The 24,665-nt window shown below is 40.0% G+C and overlaps 2 protein-coding genes and 1 pseudogene across 3 annotated transcripts in view; all 3 read left to right on the forward strand.

Annotated features, from left to right (window-relative positions):
* Positions 1 to 24,665, forward strand: part of LOC142617843 (putative disease resistance protein RGA1) — a 43,094-nt gene that overhangs the window by 15,635 nt on the left and 2,794 nt on the right. The window lies entirely within an intron of this gene.
* LOC142617075 (putative disease resistance protein At3g14460) lies at positions 15,403 to 16,886 on the forward strand. Its single transcript, XM_075789766.1, has 2 exons — positions 15,403 to 16,044; positions 16,092 to 16,886. Exons 1-2 carry the CDS (start codon positions 15,403 to 15,405, stop codon positions 16,884 to 16,886), a joined length of 1,437 nt encoding a protein of 478 aa, XP_075645881.1.
* Positions 20,380 to 24,501, forward strand: LOC142617842 (putative disease resistance protein RGA3; annotated as a pseudogene).

The following is a 24,665-nucleotide window of genomic DNA, read 5'->3' on the forward strand; positions in this document are numbered from 1 at the left end:
GAAGGTACAAGGAGCCACTAGTTTTTAGTTTCTCTTCTTAAAAATGTATGACTTTTTACCTACATGTAGTAATTAAAAAAAAAGAAAAAAAAGATTGATTTCCCCAACCAATTTGTTATATGTTTTACACGAATACTGCACTTCAACGTTTCTCCAATAAATTAATTTTCGATCAATATCTAACATGGAGTACTAGTTTTTATTTGTTAAAATACATATTAGCTACCACCAATATATCTAATATTTTGTTGAATATTTCGACTGCACTGTAGAAGCTTGCTTGTGACATCCAATCCTACCCAATTTTATCATGCACCAGTCAAGCTTTCATTGCTTCTTTCAACACCACCATAGCTCAAAAATATCCTTGAAACAAACAAGGTAAGTATTACAAAGGCATTGAAACGTAAGCATTGTGACATGCTCTAAAGTGCATTAAACAATTGCTCTTAAAAAGGCAAAGTAAACCCTCGAGTCAATCGAAGGATTGCAATTTTGTGCAATTATTTTTATTATGGAATGAATCAATCATCTACTACTTTGATATCTTATTAAACAAAATGGCAGCATCATCTAATCTAGAATTTTCTTCTCAAAAAATCTAATCTAAAATTTCAAGATTGAAATAAATAATTCTTGCGGTATGAAATTAAAAAAAAAAAAAAGGTTTGGTGCATTAAAAAACTTTTAAAGTATTTTTATGAATTTTTTATTATTATTAAGAAGAGCGGGTTTTGGAACCGTCATTAAGAAATTATCATAGCTTATTCATTTCTTAAATTTTTTTTTTGGAGAGAACCTATGGTTTAAAACCAAATTAACCAATGGTTCTTTATTATTAAATCTTGTATTTCTTGAAAAATGAGTCCATTAAAGGGATTATAATGGTATGATACTTAAGAAATGGTTGAGATAGATTCAAGCAAAGAAGACCTTTGAAAAATGCACCTCTTTTATACTACTGATTGTTTGTTCCCATGATAAATGCTAGCATGCTAGGTAGTCATGCATCAAAAAACCCCAATGATGAATTCTCACATGATACTCTTAAGAATTCTATAAATCCAACTTTAATTCCTGTAGATAGGGTTAATTGCTCCCCCTAAATAAACCATAGAGCCAAAAGAAACCATGGACTAGAATTGAAGAGCTTAGCAATTTTGAATGTACTAAATAAACAAGTACAACATTGCATTGTACATATTCATAATAGGCCAAAAAAAACATGATAAATATATAAATTGTTGTAAGATTTTTGTCTTCTTATCACTATCCTTTCAAAATTATATTTTAATAATCAAAGACAAATGAGTGTGAATGCCAACTGTGGGGACTAAAAGAACCTAAGTGGGTATTTGGGCCTTGGGCTTTATCAATGGGCGCTAGTTTGTTCTTGACTAAAGGCTTTTAGGGCTGCGAGTCGGCTCACAAGCTGAGGGCTCGAGGATTCATCCGAGGAAGAGTCTCTCCTCGGACAGACCCGTGATTATTTGGAGATTCACTAGAAAGATCAAGGCAGAGTTCTGGAAAGACTGTAGGTTAAAGAGGGGATCCAAATACCCTCTAGATGTAGCGGTGTAAGGAAAATATCTCAGAAAAAGGCTGCTGCCTCCATATTAAAGACCCTGCACCTACCTCTCTGGCCGCATTAATGGGGAAGTGACCCCTGAACAGTAGAATTCAGCCTTCTAGCTAGTATTTAAAGATTTCAAGAAGGTGGTGGAGGGAGATTTGGGTGACACGTGGATAAAAGGAGAAGGAAAGGAAGTATTTAAGGAGAGAAGGGGGTAAAAGAAAGAGGAGGCCTTTTTGAAAAGAACTAGAGAAGGACTAGGAGCTGTAACCTTTAAAAGGAAGAAGAGAAATAATATACAAAGGGTCCTCGGCCTACGTCCGAGGAGGTTCATTTTGCCCTATTTGTCTATTGTTTGTAAATACTGTAATATTCTGGCCTGTTCATCAAGCTTCGAGCACCATTGAATTAGATTGCGAACCCACACTCTACAAATTTAATTGTTTAAGGCTCATTGGGCCTGAGCCCACGTGTGTTTTTGGGTCCAGGTGCAATTGTGCACTTACAATTGGCACCGTCTGTGGGGATCTAGCGTTGGAAGAACTCGAACACCATGGCAGGCTTAGGCTCACACCATGCAGAATCTCAGGGATCGCAACCTGATGATCTTTTCGAGCGTCTTGAGCGCCGGAGGGATCGAGAGGGTAGCGCTCGCACCGAGTATCCTAGAACGAGTCATACTCACAGTGGAGGAGATAGTACCACCCATGAAGATGGTGCTAAAGCCATGCAGAGGGAGATTGATCACCTTAAGAAGAAGCTGCATCGCGTCAGGCGGAGGTGTGCTTCACCCTCATCCAATACCTCTTCGGGGGAATCTCGGGGAAGTAGTTACAGTTTGAGGTCATGGTCGCCCCCCAGCAAAACATCCTCTTGCGAAGAGGATGGCCTACCAGGTCATAGGAACAGGAAGCTCCCTTCCAGGGGCTTAGGGAACGATGTCATGAGCCGGGCGTTGCACCAACTCTCCAAATCGCCATTCTCACGCAGGATTGAGAATGAGAGGCTCTTTAGGAGGTTCACCCAGCCCACCTTCACCATTTATAACGGCCGGACCGACCCGGTGGAACATGTGAGCCACTTTAACTAGAGAATGGCTGTTCATTCTCACAATGAGACCCTGATGTGCAAAGTCTTCCCTTCTAGCTTGGGACCTGTTGCTATGAGGTGGTTCAACGGTCTTAAATCAGGGTCTGTAGGTTCGTTCGGGGAACTGACCTGAGCATTCGTGTCACGGTTCATTACGTGCAGCAGAGTTCCTCGACCATTGGACTCACTGTTGTCTATGGCTATGAAAGAGGGTGAGACGTTGAAAGCATACTCCGACAGGTATTGGGAGATGTTTAACGAGATAGATGGTGATTTTGATGAGGTGGCGATCAATACTTTTAAAGTGGGCATTCCCACTGATCATGACTTGAGGAAGTCCTTGACCAAAAAACCCGTATAGAGTGTACGTCGCCTCATGGATCGTATCGACGAATACAAGAGGGTCGAGGAAGACCAACAGCAGGGGAAGGGTAAGGCGAAGGTTATCCCGTAAGAGAGAAGGGATTTCAGGTCGGATAGATATCACAACAATAAGCTGAGAAGAGATTACTCCGGGCAGTCTGGCTCGGTGGCACCTCAGGCTGTTAATACTGTATTCCGAGAACCAGTGCACTAGCTACTAGAGAAGGTCCGTAAGGAACCCTACTTCAGATGGCCCAGTAAGATGGCGGGGGATCCTGCCAAGAGGAATCAGAATCTCTTTTGTCAGTACCATCAAGACGTGGGTCATACTACCGAGAACTGTCGAACCCTCTGGAACTACTTGGAGTAGCTGGTCAGCGAAGGAAAGTTAAAGCAGCACCTGTACCAACCTAGCGGGTAGGGCAGTCAGTCTGGCTCGAATAATCAGAGGAATAACTCATCTCGCCCTCCTTTGGGAACGATCAATGTTATCTTTGCTGCGCCTGGCAGAACTGGCTCATGTCCCACTAGGGTGATGGCAGTTTCGCACTCCCAAGCCGAGGAGGGGGCCTCCAAGCCGAAGAGATTGAAGCTGAATGTGCCCGTCTTGGGATTTTCAGAGGAAGATAAGGTTGGGACCATCCAACCCCATGACGACGCCCCAGTAGTTACTCTGAGGATAGGGAATTATGATGTGAGAAGGGTAATGATTGATCAAGGCAGCGGCGCGGATATTATGTACCCTGACTTATTTAAAGGGCTGAAGTTGAAATTGGAGGACCTCACCCCTTACGATTCGCCGTTGATAAGTTTTGAGGGGAAGGCCGTTATACCAAAGGGACAGATCTGGTTGCCCGTGCAATCTGGCTCGGAGACGGTAGAGGTGGATTTCATTGTGGTCGATGCATATTCTCCATACACAGCCATCCTTGCCTGGCCCTGGCTGCACGCTTTGGGGGCTGTTTCCTCCACCTTGCATGTCAAGGTTAAGTTCCCTTCAGGGGAGTACATTGAAGAGATTCTCGGCAACCAACTGGTGGCCAGGCAATGCATATCGACCACAGTGCTGCATCAAGCCGAAGCACAATCCTCGCTCTTGGCTGTGAAAGACTCATAGCAATTAACGACTCTGGATGCGCCCGATGTGGTGGCAGCAGAGGAAGCCATATGCGAAGACCTAGAGAAGTTTCTGATATCGGATGATCCCGAAAGGTTCTTTCAGGTTGGGGTATGTTTACCACATCAAGAGAAGATGGAATTGGTGGAGTTTCTAAAGAACAACGTCGATGTTTTTGCCTGGGACCCCTATGAGGCTCCGGGGGTGGACCCAAGCTTTATTTGTCATCATTTGAACGTCAATCCTGCTATTCCTCCTAGAAGGCAGCCCCCTCGGCGTTCTTCCAAGGAGCACTCCGAAGCCGTTAAGGAAGAGGTGCTCAAGCTCAAGAGGGCTGGGGCTATCAAGGAAGTTTTCTATTCGGAATGGCTGGCGCACACGGTTGTGGTCAAAAAGAAAAATGGAAAATGGTGGGTATGTGTAGACTTCACAGATTTAAACAAAGCCTGCCCAAAGGACTCGTTCCCGATGCCGCGCATCGACCAACTAGTGGACGCCATCGTCGGACATCCTCGGATGAGTTTTTTGGACGCCTTCCAGGGTTATCACCAAATTCCATTGGCGGCAGAAGATTAGGAGAAAACTGCCTTTATTACTCCAACAGGGAATTATCACTATAAAGTGATGCCGTTTGGATTGAAGAATGCTGGGGCTACTTACCAGAGGATGATGACTAGAATATTTGAGTTGCAGCTTGGAAAGACCATTGAGATATACGTGGATGACATGGTAGTGAAGAGTAGGACGATATCTACACACGTGAAAGATTTGGACGACACTTTTCAGGTACTTAGAAAGTACAAGTTACGTCTTAATGCCTCGAAGTGTTCATTTGGTGTGAGTTCTAGGAAGTTCTTGGGTTATATGGTTACTCATAGAAGGATAGAGGTGAATCCAGCGCAAGTCAGAGCTATTCAAACCTTACAGCCACCTCGGAATCCGAAAGAAGTTTAAAAATTGACCGGAATGATCGCTGCTCTTAGCAGGTTCATCTCTCGGTCAGCTGACCGATGCAAGCCTTTCTTCCAACTTTTGAATAAGTGGAGGGGGTTCCAATGGTCCGAGGAGTGCGTTGTAGCCTTCCAACAACTTAAGGAATATCTTTCCCGGCCATCCATTATGTCTCGGCCTGAAGTAGATGAGGTCCTGTTTGTGTATCTGGCAGTGGCCGTCCATGCGGTCAGCCTGGTCCTCATAAGGGATGATGGTGGGGTGCAAAGACCGGTCTACTACGTCAGTAAAACTCTGAATGACGCCGAGGTGCGTTACTTACTTTTGGAGAAAGCAATTTTAGCCATAGTTCATGCCACGCGGAGGCTTCCTTATTATTTCCAGTCCCACACCGTTGTAGTTTTGACCCAACTACCTCTCAAGTCAGTTTTGCGTAGCGCTGACTACTCTGGAAGGGTGGCTAAATGGGAAACTATTTTAGGAGCTTTTGATATCAAATACATGCTGCGCACCTCAATAAAGGGCCAGGTTCTTGCGGATTTGATGGCGGAGTTCGCGGAACCATTGTTAGAAGAGGCTATACAGGAATCACACATGGATGAAAAATCGGTGGGCGTGATCACCGGCATAAGACCCCCGACTTGGGAGGTGTATGTTGATGGGGCCGTTAACCAGAAAAGGTCTGGTATCGGACTTGTCCTGGTATCCCCCGAGGGAATTATCTTTGAAAAATCTCTGAGGTTGGCGTTCTCGGCTACGAATAATGAGGCCGAGTATGAAGCAGTCCTGGTCGGCATGAACATGGTGTATAAGATGGGCGAAAAGGGAGTTCATATGCGCTCGGATTCTCAATTAGTGGTCGGCCAGGTAACGGGGACCATGGAGGCTAGGGACCCAAGACTGCAAGAATACTTGGCCCAGATCAAACGATTACAATCTAGCTTCGATTCCTTTATCCTATCTCATGTTTCTAGAAGTGGAAATACACATGTAGACTCCTTGGCTACCTTAGCGACATCCTCGGTTCAGAGTTTGCCTAGGACTATCCTTGTTGAAGATTTGCTAGAGCCAGCTCTTACTACTATTTGTGCAGCTCGGATCCACTTAATAAGGCCTGGACCTAGTTGGATCGACCCTATGATATCTTTTCTGAAAAATGACATTCTACTCGACGACAAGTCTGAAGTAGACAAGATCCGTCGAAAGGCAACGCGTTTCTAGTTGTCCGAGGATTAGAAGCTGTATAAACGATCGTTCTCCGGACCATACCTGTTATGCGTGCACCTTGAGTCAACGGAGGCACTTTTGGAAGAACTGCATGAAGGGATTTGTGGAAGCCACACTGGAGGAAGGTCCCTAGCCCATAGGGCCCTGACTCAAGGATATTGGTGGCCCAATATGCAGAGGGAAGCTCAAGATTATGCAAGAAAGTGTGATCAATGCCAGAGGTTCGCTCCTAACATCCATTAGCCTGGAGGAGCCCTTAACCCTCTCTCCAGTCCTTGGCCTTTCGCTCAATGGGGATTGGACATAGTAGGACCATTTTCGAGGGCTATAGGAAACAAAAGGTGGTTGCTTATGGGGACCGACTACTTCACCAAATGGGTAGAGGCTGAGCCCTTGGCAAATATTAGGGACGTCGATTCCAAGAAGTTCATCTGGAAAAACATCGTCACTAGATTTGGGGTACCACATACACTCATTTCGGACAATGGGGTTCAATTTGACAGTAGAGCTTTTAGGAAATATTGTAGTGACATGGGCATCATAAATAGATACTCCACTCCAGCTTATCCTCAGGGAAACGGGCAAGCCGAGGCCGTTAGCAAGGTTATAGTTAGTGGACTCAAGAAAAGGCTGGACGATGCGAAGGGCAGATGAGTGGAAGAACTACCGCATGTCCTATGGACGTATCGAACTACGCCGCGTAGATCCACAGGAGAAACGCCATTCTCTATGACTTATGGGGCCGAGGCAGTGATCCCTTTAGAGTCTGGTTTCTCCACACTAAGGACGAGTACTTTTAGCCCAGAAAATAACAACGACCTCCTGGAGAAGAACCTAGATCTAGTTGAGGAACGGCGAGAGACAGCTATGGTCCAAATGGCTTATTATCAGCAGAAGCTTAAACGAGGGTATGATGCTTATGTGAAGCTCAGGCCACTAGCGCCTGGGGATCTGGTTTTGAGAAAAGTTGTAGGTACTACAAGAAACCCAGCTTGGGGAAAATTAGGACCGAACTGGGAAGGACCATATCGGATTATTTCTGTAGCAGGCATAGGGTCATATCGACTAGCTGATTTAGATGAAAAAGTTGTAAAACGTCTATAGAATGTAAACAACCTTCGAAGGTATTATTATTAATAAAAGGCACTTTTGTCATCTGTGGTTTAACTTATAAATGTATGTGGACTTATCAATTACAACTCTCGTAATATCAAACAGAAACTTGGTATTGCGTGGTCCTCGGACCACATATCTTGTGGAAATTGATATATTACTAAATATCAAACAGAAACTTGGTTATGCACGGTCCTCGGACTACATACCTAGAGGAAATTGATATCTTATCATTTGTTAAACAGAACCTTAGTTATACCGGGTCCTCGGACCTTCTACTTTGGGGAAATTAACATTGTAAGTTACTATTACTAAGTATCAAACAGAAACTTGGTATTGCGTGGTCCTCGGACCACATACCTTGTGGAAATTGATATATTACTAAATATCAAACAGAAACTTGGTTATGCACGGTCCTCGGACTACATACCTAGTGGAAATTGATATCTTATCATTTGTTAAACAGAACCTAAGTTATGCCGGGTCCTCCGACCTTCTACTTTGGGCAAATTAACTTCTTAAGTTACTATTACTAAGTATCAAACAGAAACTTGGTATTGCGTGGTCCTCGGACCACATACCTTGTGAAAATTGATATATTACTAAATATCAAACAGAAACTTGGTTATGCACGGTCCTCGGACTACATACCTAGTGGAAATTGATATCTTATCATTTGTTAAACAGAACCTTAGTTATGCCGGGTCCTCGGATCTTCTACTTTGGGGAAATTAATATCTTAAGTTACTGTTCTGAAGTATCAAACAGAAACTTGGTATTGCGTGGTCCTTGGACCACATACCTTGTGGAAATTGATATATTACTAAATATCAAACAGAAACTTGGTTATGCATGGTCCTCGGACTACATACCTAGTGGAAATTGATCCCTTATCATTTGTTAAACAGAACCTTAGTTATGTCGGGTCTTCAGACCTTCTACTTTGGGGAAATTAACATCTTAAGTTACTGTTCCGATGTATCAAACAGAAACTTGGTATTGCGTGGTCCTCGGACCACATACCTTGTGGAAATTGATATATTACTAAATGTCAAACAGAAATTTGGTTAAGTATGGTCCTCGGACCGCATACCTTGTGGGAATTGATATATAATACTAAGTGTCAAATAGAAACTTGGTTTTGTAAGGTCCTCGGACCACATACCTTGTTAAGATTGATATTTGATTTTTTGTCGAATAGAATCGTGGTCAAATTGAGTCTTAAGTTATATATCTTTAAGTATCAGGCAGAAATTTGGTAAGGTAGGGTCCTCGGACCCCACACTTTACTAAAATTAGCGTTTCAACTGCTGAAAGTGGACTTATTTATCTCACAAGGCTTTACTTCACAAGGCTTTACCCCACGCTTTACTTCACAAGGCAAGTATGTGTATTGCTGTTTAAAGTTTTAATTGTTCAACTGTTGAAAGTGGACTTATTTATCTCATTCTTTCTTTTCGCTGTGTGCTAATGAGAACTTTTATTGTAAGCATAAAGATGAAAAGATGAAATAAACACAACTTAGATCAAAATCAAATAAAATTGTCTTTCATTAATTATGTCGATATACATCATTACATGGAAAATTTTAAGTACAGAGAAAAAGAAGCCCTAGGCACGACCCTAAGCTTTTGGAGGATGGTTTTGCTGAGAAGTGCTGGTAGCCTCAGTGTCTTTTAATTCCAGCTCAAAGGAAGACAGAACTTGCTTTCCTTTGTCTGTTGTAGTGGTTGGAGGAACGGTAGGCTCCGCACTTTGGCTTAGGCCCTTCTCGGCACCCCCGCTCCCTTCCTTCTCTTTATTAGAACCTGAAGGTTCTGGAATGAGCTCTGGGATCACAGGAGGAAGAGCAGGAGGAGCAGCCTCAGGGGCAGGAGCAACAGCTGGAGCCTCTTCTATCTCCTGTATGTCCAGGGGAAGCCAAATGTTCTCGGACTTCCTTAGCTCGGAAGCTGAAGGAACCCCTGCCACGTTTAGGGCTTCCCCCCAGACTTGCTGACAGTATTCTCGGCACAAGGCCGCGAAAGCCTCTGTCAGCTGTTCTTCCGTTGCAGCTACCCCTTCCTTGTAACTTGCCCGCTTCGCGTCCTCCAGAGAATGCTTGAAGGTGCGAGCTTCCTCCTTCATTCGCGCAAGCTCCTTCTCCAAGTCCGAGCGTTCCTTCTGGGCTTGGGAGAACTCATCATCCTTTTGATGAAGAAGCTTGCGCTGCCCTTCCACTTGAATCCTTATTGTTCTCAGATTGGCCTCGGCGTCGTCTCTTTCTCTTTTTAAATTGGCCAACTGAGAGGAGAGTCTCTCGTTTTCTGCTAGGGCCTGGCCTAGGGACTTCTCAGTCTCCTGCCAAATCTCCTGCTCCATTCCGGCCTTCTTCCGAGCATCCTCCACAAATTTCTCGGCAGCAAAGACCTCTTGAATGGCCTGTGACAAAGTATCAGGGAGTTAAATGCATAAAAATACTTACTAATAATCTGATATTATGAAAATAAAATATTCATCGGTGAAACTTACCAGGGCCAATTCCCTTTTCAAAGAAAGGAACAGCTGAGGCTGGCTCATTTTTTCCAAGGCATCCATATCCTTGGGCAGCAGAAGGGGACGTTCCAACGCCTTGGCCAGGTGGTGGGTGTGGCCTTGTTGGAATGCCCTAATGTTGGACTGGCAAGAGATTGGTGCGCCGTCCAATCTCAAGTCAGGAGACCAGGTAGCCGGTGCTCGGCGCACTTTGGCCATATCCCTAATCTCCCCACTTTCAATTGAACGAGCACGTCCCTTGCCCTTGTCCAGTTTCTGCTGCTGAGCTTGTTATGGTTGCTGCCTTGGCTTCTTCTGTTTCTCGCCACCAGCCTCCTCGGCCTCCCCTTTCCTTTTCTTCTTGGGCTCTACAACTGGGGGTTTAGGATCGGCTGGAGGAGGGGGTGGTGGCAAAGACGGAGGAACTTGGGACCCTCCCGCTCTTTTCTGGGCGACTCTCTCGCCTCTCTTGGTCATAAGGCCTTGAAGTGCGTCCATTTCTTCCTCCTCGGAATCGTCTTCAAGACGGGCAACTATTAACCCTGCAACTCCGGAGGCCTCGGCGGGCTCTTCTTCCTCGTCAGAAAGCACGACGAACTGGTTTCCTCGGGGTCTTTCGACGACCTCGAGCTGAAACTTGTCTATCTCGTCGTCCAACGTGTGCGAAGAGGACACTTGCTCCTCCGGGACAGCAGTTGCTTGAGTGCATCGAGAGAGGGATCGCCGCAATGGGACGCGTGTACAGAATGATGTTGTAGTCGGCAAGAAAGTTTGGTCTTGCTACATTTATTCTCTTACGCCTCCTATCTCCCGCGATAATCGCGTTCTCTATCTCCTGGAAGTCCGAGGATATTGGGTTGTACCCTAGTATTAGGTGCGCCGCTCTAAGTTGCAGGTTTTCACTCACAAACACTTCTGAGCAAAGTACACGGTTCAGGTCAGCAACGTTGCAGTGGCTCAGACGGGGACGCACGAGTTGTTTATCTGCAAGAAAGAATACCAAAGAACCCAAGTATGGTCAGATTTGCAATGTATGTGAGAAATCGAAATGGACAATGTGCAAAAGGAAAAAAACAGTAGAAGATTTTGAGATTAAAGTTAGGGGTAGAGAAATTAACTCCTAAAGAGTAACACCTGGGTCTCCCCATATGACTGGGCAGTGAGGGTCGTCGTGCCAGTTGCCTGAGGCGATGAGGTAGTCGTCCTTGATGCCTTTATTAGATTTGGGCAGACAAGAAATTAACCTAACTACACTAGACCGGGATTTAATGTAATAACCTACGTTTGTAAGTTTGTGGCATTCATACATGAAGACAACATCATGCCAAGTGAGGTTCAACCCCATCTGCTCATTTAGAGCGTCGACACTTCCTAAGACCCTAAATACATTGGGTGTGCATTGGTCTGGGCACAACCTATGGTTGCGAAGGTATTCCCTAGTTACGCTTCTCATAGGGAGGGTCACCCACCTTCTATGAAGGCAATCATGGGAATAATAACCTCTCCCGTCTTCCTAGAGTCACCTATGGCTTCCGCCGGACAGTATTTCAAACCTACGTCACTGAGAATATGGTATTTGGCCCTAAAGTCTTCCATCCCAGCGGCGATATCAACTAAACACTTAAATCTACCCATCTAAAAGAAATGAAAGGGAAAGCTTTAAGAAGGAAGCCGAGGACAGAATCCGAGGAGAAAAAAGTAGAGAGAATAAGGACTTACAAGTTTGATGCGAGTTTTCATGGGTTTCTGGAGAGAAAAGATGATGACTGATGCACTGATGTGATAGAATTTTGAAGAAATGAATGAAGGCGCAAATTTTCAGGCGTTATGTCGTGCGGGAGGCGGCCTCGAAATTGGATGCGTCCCGCCCAAATTTTCAGGGAGTGACAAGGACCATTGGATATTCATCTCAACGTTGAACGTAGGGAACAGGGTGTAACTTGCGGTCATAAATGCGCACGTTCTGGAAATCAAAGCGCCAAACGGCATTTTTAGGAATGAAACGACCCTCACACGCGTGATGATGTACGAACGTGTGAAGGGAGCTCTGGTCGGATCAAAACCCTATTTTCCTCCTCGGATGAGGAAAAATAAAGTTTTGAGGGGCTATTGTGGGACTAAAAGAACCTAAGTGGGTATTTGGGCTTTGGGCTTTATCAATGGGCACTAGTTTGTTCTTGACTAAAAGCTTTTAGGGCTGCGAGTCGGCTCACAAGCCGAGGGCCCGAGGATTCATCCGAGGAAGAGTCTCTCCTCTGACAGACCCTTGATTACTTGGAGATTCACTAGAAAGATCAAGGCAGAGTTCTAGAAAGACTGTAGGTTAAAGAGGGGATCCAAATACCCTCTAGATGTAGCGGTGTAAGGAAAATATCTCAGAAAAAGGCTGCTGCCTCCATATTAAAGACCCTGCACCTACCTCTCTGGCCGCATTAATGGGGAAGTGACCCCTGAACAGTAGAATTCAGCCTTCTAGCTAGTATTTAAAGATTTCAAGAAGGTGGTGGAGGGAGATTTGGGTGACACGTGGATAAAAGGAGAAGGAAAGGAAGTATTTAAGGAGAGAAGGGGGTAAAAGAAAGAGGAGGCCTTTTTGAAAAGAACTAGAGAAGGACTAGGAGCTGTAACCTTTAAAAGGAAGAAGAGAAATAATATACAAAGGGTCCTCGGCCTACGTCCGAGGAGGTTCATTTTGCCCTATTTGTCCATTGTTGGTAAATACTGTAATATTCTGGCCTGTTCATCAAGCTTCGAGCACCATTGAACTAGATTGCTAACCCACACTCTACAAATTTAATTGTTTAAGGCTCATTGGGTCTGAGCCCACGTGTGTTTTTGGGTCCAGGTGCAATTGTGCACTTACACCAACCATTTAAGTTCACATATGAAAAAGATCTAATAAGTATGGAAAACTCAGTTGTAAACTCTTTCACCAAAGAAGAAAGCTGATATTCTATGAAAAAGGCTAATATTATCATCCTATCAGCAATGTGACCATGGGCCTTACTTAACCCTTAAAAAATTTATGGGCCGCATTTAAAGCCCATCAAGAGAATTTTTGGGCTAAGCTTTTAGGCGACCTCTCTGAATCTGCTCCAAGTGAGCCTTGCAACTTCGAACAACATAGTACCAACACGGTTTTCTTTTGGTGTTTTTTGTCTGATTTTGATTATAGATCCAAGTTGGGGAACTGTGAATTTTTCGTTCTTGTATTCAACAGCCACGTGCGTTATAGAATTATTAGTCTTGTCACATGCGCTTTGTGAGAGCAACGAGGATTTTTTTTTTGTTTTTGGTTTACACGTTTTACTTTTGGCAATTTCATTTTATTTTTTATTTTTTAAAAAAAGTTATATTAATATTTGACTACTAATGTGAGAGAGAAATGTGGAGGTGAGAAGAATAGTTTAGCGATAAAAAAATGATACATTTGTGGGGAAAAAAACAGTTTTATTTTTTATATTTTTTCAAAAAGAAGTTGTATTTGATAACAAACGTGAGAAAGAAATGTGGAGGTGGGAGAAAAAACTTTTTTATTTTTTATATATTTTTCTTAATTTGGCTAAAAATTAGGAGTTTTTAAATTACTAATTTTATATGTCTAACCCTATGATTTATAAGAAAAACATAGTTCTAAAGATACCCCTTGTGTAAAAGCTGAGACAACGGGAGAGTTGGAAAGTTTTTTTTAATATTATGTTTGGGATAAATAGAGGCAGGGAGTATTAATAAATGAAAAAAAAAAAAAACCATAACATGAGTATAACAATTACAAAACAGAAATAGCAATCAAGGCCAAAGTTACTGAGGAGTGACAATCCAAGTGCCTATATGAACAAGTGTGAATTGAAGAAACATCATCTTAGGACTCCGCCAATGACAATTTTTATTACAAACCATCTCTAGTCTTCTTGACCACTAGTCCCCTCACTTTTGGCACTCGTGGAACCCACTCCACCTGTAGCCAAAGAAATTACCACAAATTTAAATAGTTTTCTACAATATCAAAAGAATAGTAATTAAATTGAAATGAAAAAAAAGACTCATGTGGTAGGACTACTATCACTTCGATTAGAAGGGGCACAAGCGCTTCTTGTTGTACTTGGACTTGTTTGAGACTAGTGCCACAGTCTGGGTGTAGGAGCTTTTGCTTGACCACCAACGCAAGGTAGACATGTAGCCAGCCCTACCTGTTGCTTTGCACACTATTCTGTCTTTGGCTGCATCTGCCATTGCATAGCTAACCATAACTGACATTAGCACTAAGAGGAATGGAATTGTTTAACTCAAAATATTCTGAGAATATTATCTGCTCGTAATATTCTCATTCTTTAATTTATATCTTTTAAATATGTGAACTTTCTTTCATCTAATTTCATACAGTTTAATAAATTCCATTTTTGTATTTTTGAGTATATCTAATATACCAATTTTTAGCTGTGAAAAATACATACTAGCTACCACCAATTTCTAACCTTTGTTGAATACTTCGATCTTTTCGTTAGAGTATAGTCCCTGGATATACAAAACATCCTTAAAAGAAAAAAAACTAATTACAAGAGATTTATGTTTCCGGAAAAAAAAAATTATAAAGACACAAGGAAGCTAGACAAGTGCCTATGTATGCTTAAACTCGAAAGCAATACACTGGAGATAATTTTTATCATACTTTTGATATCCTATCCTACCTAACTTTATAATTCATTTTTTATTTTATTCAGATGAGGGTAAAAATAGTACGTCTTGAGTGGCCAAATGCTCAATAATAAATGGTGTTTCCTCTATTCAAGCACTAAAGTTTGAAAGACCTCTAGCATATTGAGCTAGTCCATGCACAACCTTATTGCCATCTCGTGAAACGAAAGAGAGTTAGTCCTATCGAACTGCTAGAGTTGTGGTAAAGACCCTGTAAATGTAATGCTATTAGAGATGCTTAGTGGAGGAGTGGTATCATGTCCCTCAAAAATTTCATCTATAATCCCCATCTCCCTAGCTTTCATGCACTAGTCAAGCCTTCATTGCTTCTTTCAACAGCACCAAAGGTAAAAAATATTCTTGATCTCAAATAGATAAATTTTCCCCACCCAAACAAAAAAAAATTATAATAAATAAACAAGCACACAATGTAAATATTACATAGGCATTGGAACTTAAGCATTGTGAAATGCTTTAAAGTGCATTGAACAATTGCTCTTAAAAAGCTAAAGTAGACCCTCGAGACAATCAAGGGATTGCAATTTCGTGCAATTATTTTAATTATGGAATAAAATAATTAAAATCCGATTATATTGATGGAGTGGATCCTTTTGCTAATATAGGTAAGCTTCAGGTATAAAATTCAAGTAATGTCAAACTTTAGGGTCGTACTTTCAATTCCGTCACATTGAAGCAATGCTTCGCTTTTTGTAGTATATTTCCAAAGGATTATGTGATTAAAAAGGCAAGTTTGATTTATATGTGGATAGCGCAAGGATTCATCAAATTGTATAATGAAAAGAAATGTCCAGAAGATGTTGGTGATGAGTATTTTATGGATTTGCTTTGGAGATCGTTCTTTCAAGAAGTTAGAAAAGATAAACTTGGCAATATTTCAAAATTCAAAATACATGATCTCATGCATGATTTAGCAATAAAAGTAATGGGATCAGAGAGCACTACCATTTATTCAAAAGAGAAAGACATTGATGAGAAAACTCGTCATGTGTCATTTGGGCATATATTATACTCATCATCGAAAATTCCGATCTCATTATATAAAGCAAGAAGGATAAGAACATTTCTTTTGCCATGTCAACCAGAGTATAATGATATAAATTGTTCAGCTTATAGTGTAATTATTGAAAGTTTTAAGTTCATACGCTTGTTGGATTTGCATAACATGGGGATTGAAACAATTCCAAGTTCTATAAAAAAGTTGAAACATCTCAGATATCTTGATCTTTCTAAGAATAAAGACATTGAGATGCTTCCTAACTCTATTGTCAAATTGTACAATTTGCAAACCCTTAAACTCTCTAGATGTAGAAACCTTCAAGAATTGCCAAAAGATATTAACAAATTAGTCAACCTCAGGTTTCTTGATATTGATTTTTGTTGGGTTTGACTCATATGCCAAATGGACTGGGCCAATTGACTAATTTACAGACATTGTCAAGATTTGTGATGAGTAAGGGTATGATCGATTCAGTGCCTAGAAGTAACAGTGGATTGAAGGAACTTGGCAGGCTAAATGAGCTAAGAGGAAATCCGTCAATTGAAAATCTCAAACACGGAAAAGATGCCGCATTAGAGTGTAAGGATGCAAATTTGAAAGAGAAACGTCTTGATAGTTTGTACTTAAAGTGGGTAGAAGAAAACATTAATGAAACGGGTGCTGGTTATGATGACATGTCACTGGAGGCCTTGCAACCACATCTAAATCTCAAAGCATTGAGTTTAGTGCAGTACGGGGGAGTGAGATTTCCACATTGGTTTATGTCCCTCACAAATCTTGTCCAATTTGAATTAAATTCATGTAAAAAATGCCAATATCTTCCACCGTTGGACCAACTTCCTTCTCTCAAAATTATTGATTTGGACGGATTGGATTGTTTAGAGCACATATCAAATTCAGAGAGAGATAACAGTGATTCTTTATTCTACCCATCTTTGGACAAACTCGATAGTTGGGGTTGCCCTAATTTAAAGGGATGGTGGCGGGGAAGTAGGGATTCTCTTCCTTCATTTCCTCGTCTTTCCGACTTAAGAATTTGGTATTGCCCTCAGCTGACTTCCTTTCCTTTGTTTCCATATCTCGACTTAAGATTGACGCTACGTGATTGTAGCTTGAACTTGAAGCAGTCATTGGAGAGGATGATGATAAACAACAAGACTTCTTCAGGGAATCTACCAATGATGCTCTATATCTTTCAGGACACTCTTGCCAATTCAACATGCTAACAATGATGCTCTGTTACCAACTATAGGAAATATTTTTGATATCATTTGAGACTAATGAATCGCAAGAAAGGACAAAATTAAAATAATCTTAACAAAGGGACCGAATCTTGTTCCTCTCTTTTCCAGCATTCCTCTCCTCAAATTCAGCCACATCCCATCTCGTATGTTGAAAAAAAGAAAGACACGCCATCTTGTTCCTAATCTATGCCCAAAATAAAAGTCATTCACTTGGTCTTCAATTTGCTAACAACCTGCCCTTCATTTTGCTAACAACTCAAACTAGTAAATTTGATACATTGATGTAATGTTGGGCAAGTCTTTTGGCAAATCAAAGAAATTCCCTTGTTGTCCAGCCTAGCAAACAGATGAATAATTTTACTTTCTTTTTGCATGATTTACATATAGGACAGGAAGCTCAAATACTCAAATGCATAATTTTTCACAACGCATGAATAATGTAAGAAATGGATTTGACCATTTCAAGCTCCACACAGCATTGAACCAGATTCAGATACAGAACATATGGACTCCAATTAACTCAACAAAATCTGAAATATCAAATTTAGAAAAATTGAAAACAATGAAGGAACCATTTCTATTGAATTTGGTGAACACAGGGTTCTCAAATTTAACAAAGCTTTTACTTGTTATATTCATATAATGTTTCTCATATACGCTAACAGCTTAATCATATCCAGTGAAGAACCTAGGAAACTTTCTGAATAACTTTCATAGTGCCATCAAAGTAACCCCCTTCCCTCCAGAGTCCAGATTATATTGGACAGCCCCAAAAGACAAAAACTTTCAGAGTATAGTGTTGTTTAAATCCTAACTATGCAACCCTCTGAGCCTCATCCAACCCCAATTCAGGAAAAGAAGCATTACCCACATAAATATCCTCATGTAAGATTCAAAAACAGTCTAATTAGATTCAAAACCAATAATAATCATCAACTAAACATGCCCTTCATCCATAACACCAAAATGAAAAAAAAAAAAAAAAAAACAGATACAAACTATATATAATAACAGGAAAACTATAAAACCCAGATACAATTCGAATTCTACATAACTGGAAAGAAACGAAAAAGGGACAGAAGGAACATACAGACACAGGAGATAAGCTAAGCAGAACCCATCAACGAGAGCCCCTCAAACGTTAGCAGAACAACGAGAGAAACCGATGTTATATATTCCTTTTCTGTCATCTAAGCAATGTTGTTTGTTCTCTTCTTCATAAGTTCCTTTCTATTTTCTGTTTTTCTTCTTTCCTTTGTTTGGGGAATGCGTGTCATCAATGTCACCGACTGTGAGAGTCTGTGAGTTATGACTCTCAGAATAAGACCAAAAGACACAGTCCTGTCCATGTTTGAACATTTTTTTATGAAAATACCGGGGATATTTTTGTCTTTTAGTAGTGTAACATTGACTAAGGAATGAGAGTGGCAGGTTCATTTGGGTGTGCCTTGTGTGTCCGTTTTATATTCATAGAGAGAGACAGCGAGAGAGAGACTTGACATATATATATTATTGTTGGAATCAAGAAGATGTGGCGCTTTTCGAAGGCTTCAAATTGAGCCCATCTCTCTCCTTATCTGGTCCCACTACCTCTGATTCCACCCAAGATTCTAAAATAAAACTACCATTCCTTGCTCCTATGTCTTAACCTACCAAAAGTGTGGACTGGTAGATTTTGTGGACCATGCTGAACGGATCAATATGAAAATATTTTTGCAAAAATACTATTTTTATCTTTATATTTTGGGGCTGCAATTAATTTGACTTCTACAATTTGAACTTGCAATCAAGTTAATCTCTACCATTATTTTACTAACAAAAAAAATCCTTACATGACTAATAGATTGCACAGTTTGCACATTTAAAGTTTAGGTGGCTAATAAAATATTTTAATTGCTATTTAAAAATGCCACATCAACCTCTTAAAAACCCATGTTAGAGAAAAAAAATTGAATTACTAATTTTTAAGAAAAAAAAATAACCAAAAAAAAATCAATCTACCAATTTCATTTTTCTTTCAATTTCTCATACGTAATGGCCCGACTCCCCTCTCTCTAACCCAGGTCCAAACCCAAAACCTGAAAAATGAAATTGAAAGAAAAAGGAAATTGCTAAGTTAATTTATTTGATTCATTTTTATTTTTCTTTCAAATTAGCAATTCACTTTTTTCATGCTTGGATTTTTACGAGGTTGACGGGCCATTTTTAAATAGTAATTAAATCATTTTATTAACTGCTTAAGCTTTAAGTGTGCCAACAACACAATTTTTTAGTTACATATGCATTTTTCGTTAGTAAGTTAACCGTAAGGACTGAATTGACTATAACCCTAACCCTAAAATATAGGGACCAAAATGACGTTTTCACTAAAAATTAAAGCTAGGAGTGTGATATTTTTTCATGATTACAAATTATGATTAGAGAAATATTATTTTGTTTTAGACTATTTTTATAATTGTGAACAATATTTTATGACATGTAAGAGGTCTATTTATCATGCCAAATTTATCAACCTTTCAAAAGAGATAATACCTCTATCTGTCTCTCTCTTTATAAAATTTAGTTTTGTTATTCAGTGAAAAAAATATGCTGATTCTAATAATGATAGGTACTCACCTTTTGAATGCAATTTTGGTTTCTTGTTCATTTTCCGATGTTAAGTGGTTATTAGCATATTGGCAAGTCAATTTGTTAATTTTATTTGTGATATAATATCTATGAAATTTCCATTTAAAAGTTGTATATATTGTTGTAAGATTTTTGTCTTCCATTTCTATCCTTTTGAAATTATATTTTTTGTTCCGAAAGACAAAAGATGGAGAATGATATATATAAAAGCAAGCCAAATTTTTAGTGCAAATATTCATCTTATCTAATTTGCTAAACTCATGTATTATTAGTACACAGATTGATAACCAAAACTGTGTTAAAATGTGAAAACTGCCGAGTGGATTATCTTGGTTCTACCAAAACATAGAAAGTGTTGAAAACTCAGCTGCAAAGTCTTTCAACAAAAACTCTCAAGCCCATTAAGAGATGTTGTGGACTCGGCTTTTGCCCTTCCTGAATCAACCCAACTGGGCCTTGCGACTTCGAACAAAAAACCACTGCGTTAACCCAAAAAGGTTTAAAAGATACTACTGTGCGGGTTGCTTCAATAATGGCGAAGGTTTAAAAGAAACTTTATTTGCACTTGGTGATATTGCTATATAAGCATTGATACCATGATTATATTTCACTTCATTCGATTTTGATTTTGATTAAATCATGCTTCCAAGATATGGCTGTGTCCATACTCTTCCATTAATATGCCTTGCCCAAATTATGATCTTGATGTAACTTTGCACGTTTCCACTTTGCAGGGGTGTTCGTTTCTTAGTATCCAAGCATTCAAAAAGCAGCCTTATCATCCAAGCATTCAAAAAGCAGAGTCTTATCTTTTGGTAAATCTGCTAGTCCATCCCTTATCACACAGATCACAGATCATTCTGGTCTTACTCTTACCCTCCAGGTCTCAGTTCTCACAAAGATAGCATTCGTTCAATTCTCACTAATTAAGAAATGGCGGAAGGAGTTCTGTTTGATGTTGCTAAGGGAATCATCGGGAAAGCGGGCAACCTAGCAGTCCAAGAGATTGCGCTCATCTGGGGAGTCAAAGACGAGATCAAAAAACTCAAGGAGACAGTTTCTACTATCAAAGATGTCCTTCTGGATGCAGAGGCGAAGCAACACGACAGTGAAGCGATCAAACTGTGGCTGAAAAGGCTTAAGGACGCCATGTTTGATGCGGATGACTTGCTGGACGAAATCTCCACTGAGGCCTTGGGACGGGAAGTGATGACCCGAGACAAGAAGGCCAAAGAGGTACGCATCTTCTTTTCCAAATCTAATCAGCTTGCATATGGTCTTAGAATGGGTCATAAGGTTAAGGCCATGAGGGAGAGGCTAGTTGCTATAGCTGCGGACAGGCAGTTTCACTTGGATGAACGTTGTGAGGAGATACAAGTCAGGAATGAGGCAAGACGGCAGACTCATTCCCTTGTAAGTGCTGAAGATGTTATTGGGAGGGAGGAGGATAAAAATGCCATTATTGGATCTCTGTTGGATCCCAATGTTAAGGAGAATGTTTATGTCCTTCCGATAGTTGGTATCGGAGGACTAGGAAAGACGACACTTGCTCAACTTGTCTTCAATGATGAAGAAATCAAGAACCATTTTCAGCTAAAATTGTGGGTGTGTGTCTCCGACGATTTTGATGTGAAGATAATTGTTGAGAAAATCTTGGAATGTATAAAAAATGAGAAACGAAAAGATCTTGAAATGAACACATTAGTCAATAATCTTCAAAATGAAATTAATGGAAAAAGATACTTGCTTGTGTTGGATGATGTGTGGAATGAGAATCGTGAAAAATGGCTTCGCTTGAAAGATATTTTGACGGGTGGCACAAGAGGCAGTGGAATATTATTGACTACACGCAGTAAAAAAGTGGCAGAGATTGCACAAACTATGCAACCGCACTTGTTAAAGGGTTTAGATGAAGCACAGTCTTGGTCTCTACTTAAGAAGATGGCGTTTGTAGAGGGTGGAGAACCAAAGAGTGCAAGTTTTGAAGATATTGGGAGGGAGATTTTGAAGAAGTGTGGAGGGGTTCCACTTGCTATAAAAACAATAGGATGTCTGTTGTATTCAAAAGAATCTGTAAGAGAGTGGCAATTATTCAAAGACAATGAACTTTTGAATATATCTGAGGAAAACAATGATATTTTACCAACATTAAAGTTGAGTTACGATCATCTCCCATCACATTTGAAGCAATGTTTTGCTTTTTGTAGTATATTTCCAAAGGATTATGTAATTGAAAAGGTGAGTTTGATTTATATGTGGATGGCGCAAGGATTCATCAAATTGTATAATGAAAAGAAATGTCCAGAAGATGTTGGTGATGAGTATTTTATGGATTTGCTTTGGAGATCGTTCTTTCAAGAAGTTAGAAAAGATGAACTTGGCAATATTTCAAACTTCAAAATACATGATCTTATGCATGATTTAGCAATAAAAGTAATGGGATCAGAGAGCACTACCATTTATTCAAAAGAGAAAGACATTGATGAGAAAACTCGTCATGTGTCATTTGGGCATATATTATACTCATCATTGAAAATTCCGATCTCATTATATAAAGCAAGAAGGATAAGAACATTTGTTTTGCTATGTCAATCAGTGTATACTAATATAAAATTTTCAGCTTATAGTGTAATTATTGAAAGTTTTAAGTTTGTACGCTTGTTGGATTTGCATAAAATGGGAATTAAAACAATTCCAAGTTCTATAAAAAAGTTGAAACATTTAAGATATCTTGATCTTTCTGAGAATAACGGCATTGAGATGCTTCCTAACTCTATTGTCAAGTTGTACAATTTGCAAACACTTAAACTCTCTAAGTGTAGAAGGCTTAAAGAATTGCCAAAAGATATTAATAAATTAGTTAACCTCAGGTTTCTTGATATTGATTTGTGTCGGGATTTGACTGATATGCCAAATGGACTGGGTCAATTGACTAATCTACAGATATTGTCAAGATTTGTGATGAGTGAGGGTATGATCAATTCAGTACCTAGAAGTAACGGTGAATTGAAGGAACTTGGCAGGCTAAATGAGCTAAAGAGGAAATCTGTCAATTGAAAATCTCAAACACGGAAAAGATGCCGCATTAGAGTGTAAGGATGCAAATTTGAAAGAGAAACGTCTTGATAGGTTGTACTTAAAGTGGGTAGAAGAAAACATTAATGAGACGGGTGCTGGTTATGATGACATGTCACTGGAGGCCTTGCAACCACATCTAAATCTCAAAGCATTGAGTTTAGTGCAGTACGGGGGAGTGAGATTTCCACATTGGTTTATGTCCCTCACAAATCTTGTCCAATTTGAATTAAATTCATGTAAAAAATGCCAATATCTTCCACCGTTGGACCAATTTCCTTCTCTCAAAATTATTGATTTGGATGGATTGGATTGTTTAGAGCACATATCAGATTCAGAGAGAGATAACAGTGATTCTTTATTCTACCCATCTTTGGAGAAACTATATATTCGGGGTTGCCCTAATTTAAAGGGATGGTGGCGGGGAAGGAGGGATTCTCTTCCTTCATTTCCTCGTCTTTCTTATTTAAGTATTGAGGATTGCCCTCAGCTGACTTCCTTTCCTTTGTTTCCATATCTCGGAAGTTTGAAGCTACGTGATTGTAGCTTGAACTTGAAGCAGTCATTGGAGAGGATGATGATAAACAACAAGACTTCAGGGAATCTACCATCAATCGCTTCTTCTTCTTCTCCTCCTTCTACAATTGTTGCCCCTCTCTCCAAATTAAGTTTCATGTTTATAGAAGAAGCTTTGCCAGAGGAGTGCCTACCAAATCTCATTTCTCTCCGTTATCTATATCTAGTCAGACTCAAATGTCCTCTTCCTCAAGGCATGCGGTATCTTACGGCACTCCAACATCTGAGTGTTTGTAACTCTGAGGTAGTTGATTTATCCAATGATTGGGATGAGATGGAATGGCAAGGACTTACGACCCTTCTCTCTTTGAGTTTCCGTAAACTTCCGCAGTTGGTCTCTCTCCCAATGGGACTTCAACATGTTAGCTCTCTACAAGAACTCCTTATTTACAATTGCCCTAATTTGGAATCATTGCCGGAGTGGATCTGTAAACTTATATCTCTTCAATCACTTCATATTTGGGATTGCCCTTTGGAATCATTACCAGAAGGAATCGGTGGCCTTACCTCTTTGCGAACACTACGAATTTGGGATTGCCCTAAATTGGAATCATTGCCAGAAGGAATCGGTGGCCTTACCTCTTTGCAAACACTACAAATTTGGGATTGCTCTAAATTGGAATCATTGCCAGAAGGAATTGGTGCCCTTACCTCTTTGCAAACACTAGAAATTAGTCATTGCCCTAATTTGGAATCATTGCCAGAAGGAATCGGTGCCCTTACCTCTTTGCAAACACTAGAAATTGGAAGATGTCCCATCTTACTGAAAAGATGCAAGAAGCAAATCGGGGAAGATTGGCATAAAATTTCTCACATTCCCAATTTGGAAGTAGAAGAGCCAGGTATATAAAAGTCACAATTTTATTCTCAACCTTCAATTAAAAAAAAAAATCCAAAAGCCCAATTGTTCTTCTCCATTGTTCTCTCTCAACATCTGTTTTACTTGATGATTAAATTTCAGATGAAGAAGCAAAGAAACCTGCTCATAAGAATTGGGAAATAATTAAAGCTTTTGGGTGCTGCAATTGTTCAACAACTCAACAACTCACTCACTGGTAATATCAACTTTCTTTTCTTTTCCTTTACCCCCCTTTATCTGCTCAATTTTCCTTCATCCAGTTTCTTACATTCTAATAAATTCCATCTTTGTATTTTCAACTGGGTTGATGAAGAGGTGATGTGTTTGATGTGCTTTGTTTCTCGTTGTTTAAACAGATTCGAAATTGGCACAAGCTAATGTTAGTAGGAGAATTGAATAAAGGCAAAGTTGCATTCAGCACTGGAATCTGGTAACCGAGCCATTGGAATCAGCTCATTGTACAGGTATTCTGTTGCTTTAATTTATTTTTATATATGACCTTCCAATTTTCTGTTATGTCTACAGATAATACCATGTATCACAGTTTGTTATCTAAGTTAAATCACTATGACATCATGCTTTATAATAAAATATAATTTTTAAGCGTCATGGTTTTATTTTTG

Source organism: Castanea sativa, chromosome 11 (assembly GCF_040712315.1).
Source record: "Castanea sativa cultivar Marrone di Chiusa Pesio chromosome 11, ASM4071231v1".
In the NCBI taxonomy this organism is placed as follows: Eukaryota; Viridiplantae; Streptophyta; class Magnoliopsida; order Fagales; family Fagaceae; genus Castanea; species Castanea sativa.

Excerpts from the sequence above, each read along its gene's own strand:
- LOC142617075 (XM_075789766.1), top strand. The coding sequence starts at position 15,403 with ATGTGGATAGCGCAAGGATTCATCAAATTGTATAATGAAAAGAAATGT. Across the intron at positions 16,045-16,091 it reads TTGATATTGATTTTTGTTGG|ACATTGTCAAGATTTGTGAT; the intron begins GTTTGACTCATA and ends ACTAATTTACAG.